The 2,472-nt window shown below is 40.4% G+C and overlaps 1 protein-coding gene across 1 annotated transcript in view; it reads right to left on the bottom strand.

Moving 5' to 3' along the window:
• PSPC1 (paraspeckle component 1) overlaps nucleotides 1–2,472 on the bottom strand; it is a 61,345-nt gene that overhangs the window by 51,041 nt on the left and 7,832 nt on the right. Inside the window, exon 2 of the mRNA XM_004680271.1 lies at nucleotides 1,402–1,703. Coding sequence (XP_004680328.1) covers nucleotides 1,402–1,703 — 302 coding nt within the window. The remainder of the gene's footprint in view (nucleotides 1–1,401; nucleotides 1,704–2,472) is intronic.

The following is a 2,472-nucleotide window of genomic DNA, read 5'->3' as shown; positions in this document are numbered from 1 at the left end:
GGACTACAGTGCTTGGATGATGTAGCTGGAAATTTCTGTTGATAAACTACCACCAAGAAAAGTACACATCAGTGTCAATATACTGATAAATGAAAAGCGTGCCAAACTTGTTTTTGGTGACTATTCCATTGTACATTCCTACTAACAGTGAATGAGATTTCTGCTAGCTCCAAGTTCTCACCAACATTTGATATTTTCAGTTGTTTAGATACGTTATGATTGTAGGGATGTCTCATTGTAGGTTAGGTTTTGTTTTCCTAGTATTATGTTTTAACCAGTTGCACTACCAGGGAGGGCCCTGGCAATTTCTTATATAGTTGAACATAGAGCCACTTACTACTAAAAATTACTCAAGCAACATAAAAACACAATGTTCACAAGAAGCTCTGTACACAGAATTTCATAACTGTATTATTCTGTAGGTCAAAGAGAGGCAACTCAAAAACTCACCCATACATCACTGAACAAACTGCTTAAATCCACGTGAAAGAATACAACGCACCCATTAAATGGAACAAAATACTGTGACATGACAGATGAAATCTCATAAACATTATGCGAAAGAAACCAAACCAAAAAATATATATCTAATTTTATTCATCTGAAAAACTAAAAAAGAAAAACTACTTCACAGTAACAGAAAGAACAATAGCCATCTAGGGCAGGGACAAAGGATGAAGAATAACTTTGGGACTTCTATGTGAGGTAAATGTTGTCTCTGTTGAATATGGTGAAAGGTTAGATGAATGTAGTCATTAAAGCTCACAAAACTGAGCTCTATATTTAAAATTGGGTAGTTTCTTTTTAAAAATTTATTTATGCATGCATGCAAGAACTGGGGTACAGGCCAGAGCTGCACAGGGTGAGAGATTTCATCAGAGACAGAGTGGGAAGCAAAACAGACTGACTGAAATACACTGCTGAGGGGAGAAGCAGCAGGTCAGGAGAGGTCTGCCACACTACGTGGGTAAACTCTCTGGTGTGGGATCAAACTTGTGCTGCAGAGGCTGCAGATAGCTTCATAGTGTTGTGTTTTAACCCGCTGCAGCACAAGGGAGGGCCCATAAAATTGGGTATTATTTTAATGTATATAAGTTAGAGCTCACTAAGGTAATTAAATGTCATTCAATACAAAATTATTCTTTGCAATGAACAGATGTTAAGTTGAATGAAAATCACAGTTAAGAAACATTCCTACAATTCAAGAATGAATCAATACACATAAGTTTGAAAATCAGACTTCTGAGTCCTATAGGTACCCAAAAAGTCCTTATTTATAGTCATTTAGTATTTACTCAACATCTACTTACCATGTTTGTCAACACTACAACTACAAGGAAAGACAGAATTCCAGAACAGAAATATGTAAATGGATAGAATGACAAGGTATTTAAAACTTACGTTGTTAGCAAGAATGCCCCATCACCACATCTTTCCAGAGCCTTTCTTGCAGGAGGTTTCGCTGCAAATTCTACAAAACCTTTTCCTGTGGCTCTACCACGATCATCCACAACCACAACAGCTTTCTCTACAGGACCAAACTGGGAAAATGCTTGTTCCAGAAGCTCATTGGAAACAACAGGTGAAAGGTTCTTGACAGTTAGGGCTGCTCCATGTGTAGCAAAACGAATTCGGAGAGGTCTGCTCTTCAAAATGGTTCCATCCAGCTCCGCTTTTGCAATTTCAGCCAGGGTTCTAGATTCCTTTTCAGAAGGAAAAATAAATTTCAAAACATAATAGTAACTTAAAATAGTGCTTTGTTTCTAAGAAGGAGAGTTGGTTACCTTTAGGAAATGGCTAAAGGGTCACTGTCTCTTACAATTTTGTTATCACATGCATTTTATTATTCAGTGGTTAAGTTCAAAGTCCTAAGCCCACTGTCCTATTAAAATTCATCATGGGGCCCTCCCTGGTGGCACAGCAGGTTAAAGCACAGCACTAAGAAGCTAAAGCCACTTCAGCATGAGTTAGATCCCGGCCCCAGAGGTGATCTACATGGCATGGCAGACCTCTCCTGACCCGCCCACTGTTCCCCTCAGCAGTGTATTACATTAGTCAGCCTGTTCTGCTCCCCACTCTGTCTCTGGTGAATCGTCTCACCGCCCCTGCACCTCGGCCTGTACCCCATTCTGTATGCATGAATAAATAGATCTTTTGGAAAAATTCATCATAAAGGGGGCTTCCCTGGTGACACAGATTTTTGTTAAAGATAGCACCATGGTGTGGCATACCTCTCCTGGCCCGCCCACTGCTCCTCTCAGCAGTGTACTTCGTTGATCTGCCTGTTCTGCTCCCCTCTCTGTTTCTAGTAAATCTCTCACCACCGCCCCTGCACCTCTGGCCTGTACCCCAGTGCTGTATGAAGAAATAAATAAATCTTTAAAAAAAAAAAAAAGACAGCACCATGGGCCCTCCCTGTTGGCGCAAAGGGTTAGGATGCAGTAATGCAAGCTGGTCACAGTGGCTTCAGAG

This window comes from Condylura cristata, unplaced genomic scaffold (genome assembly GCF_000260355.1).
Source record: "Condylura cristata isolate star-nosed mole 26May11 unplaced genomic scaffold, ConCri1.0 scaffold00010, whole genome shotgun sequence".
NCBI lineage: Eukaryota > Metazoa > Chordata > Mammalia > Eulipotyphla > Talpidae > Condylura > Condylura cristata.
Note: the sequence above shows the minus strand (reverse complement) of the source record. Positions and strands in the feature narration are given on the sequence as shown.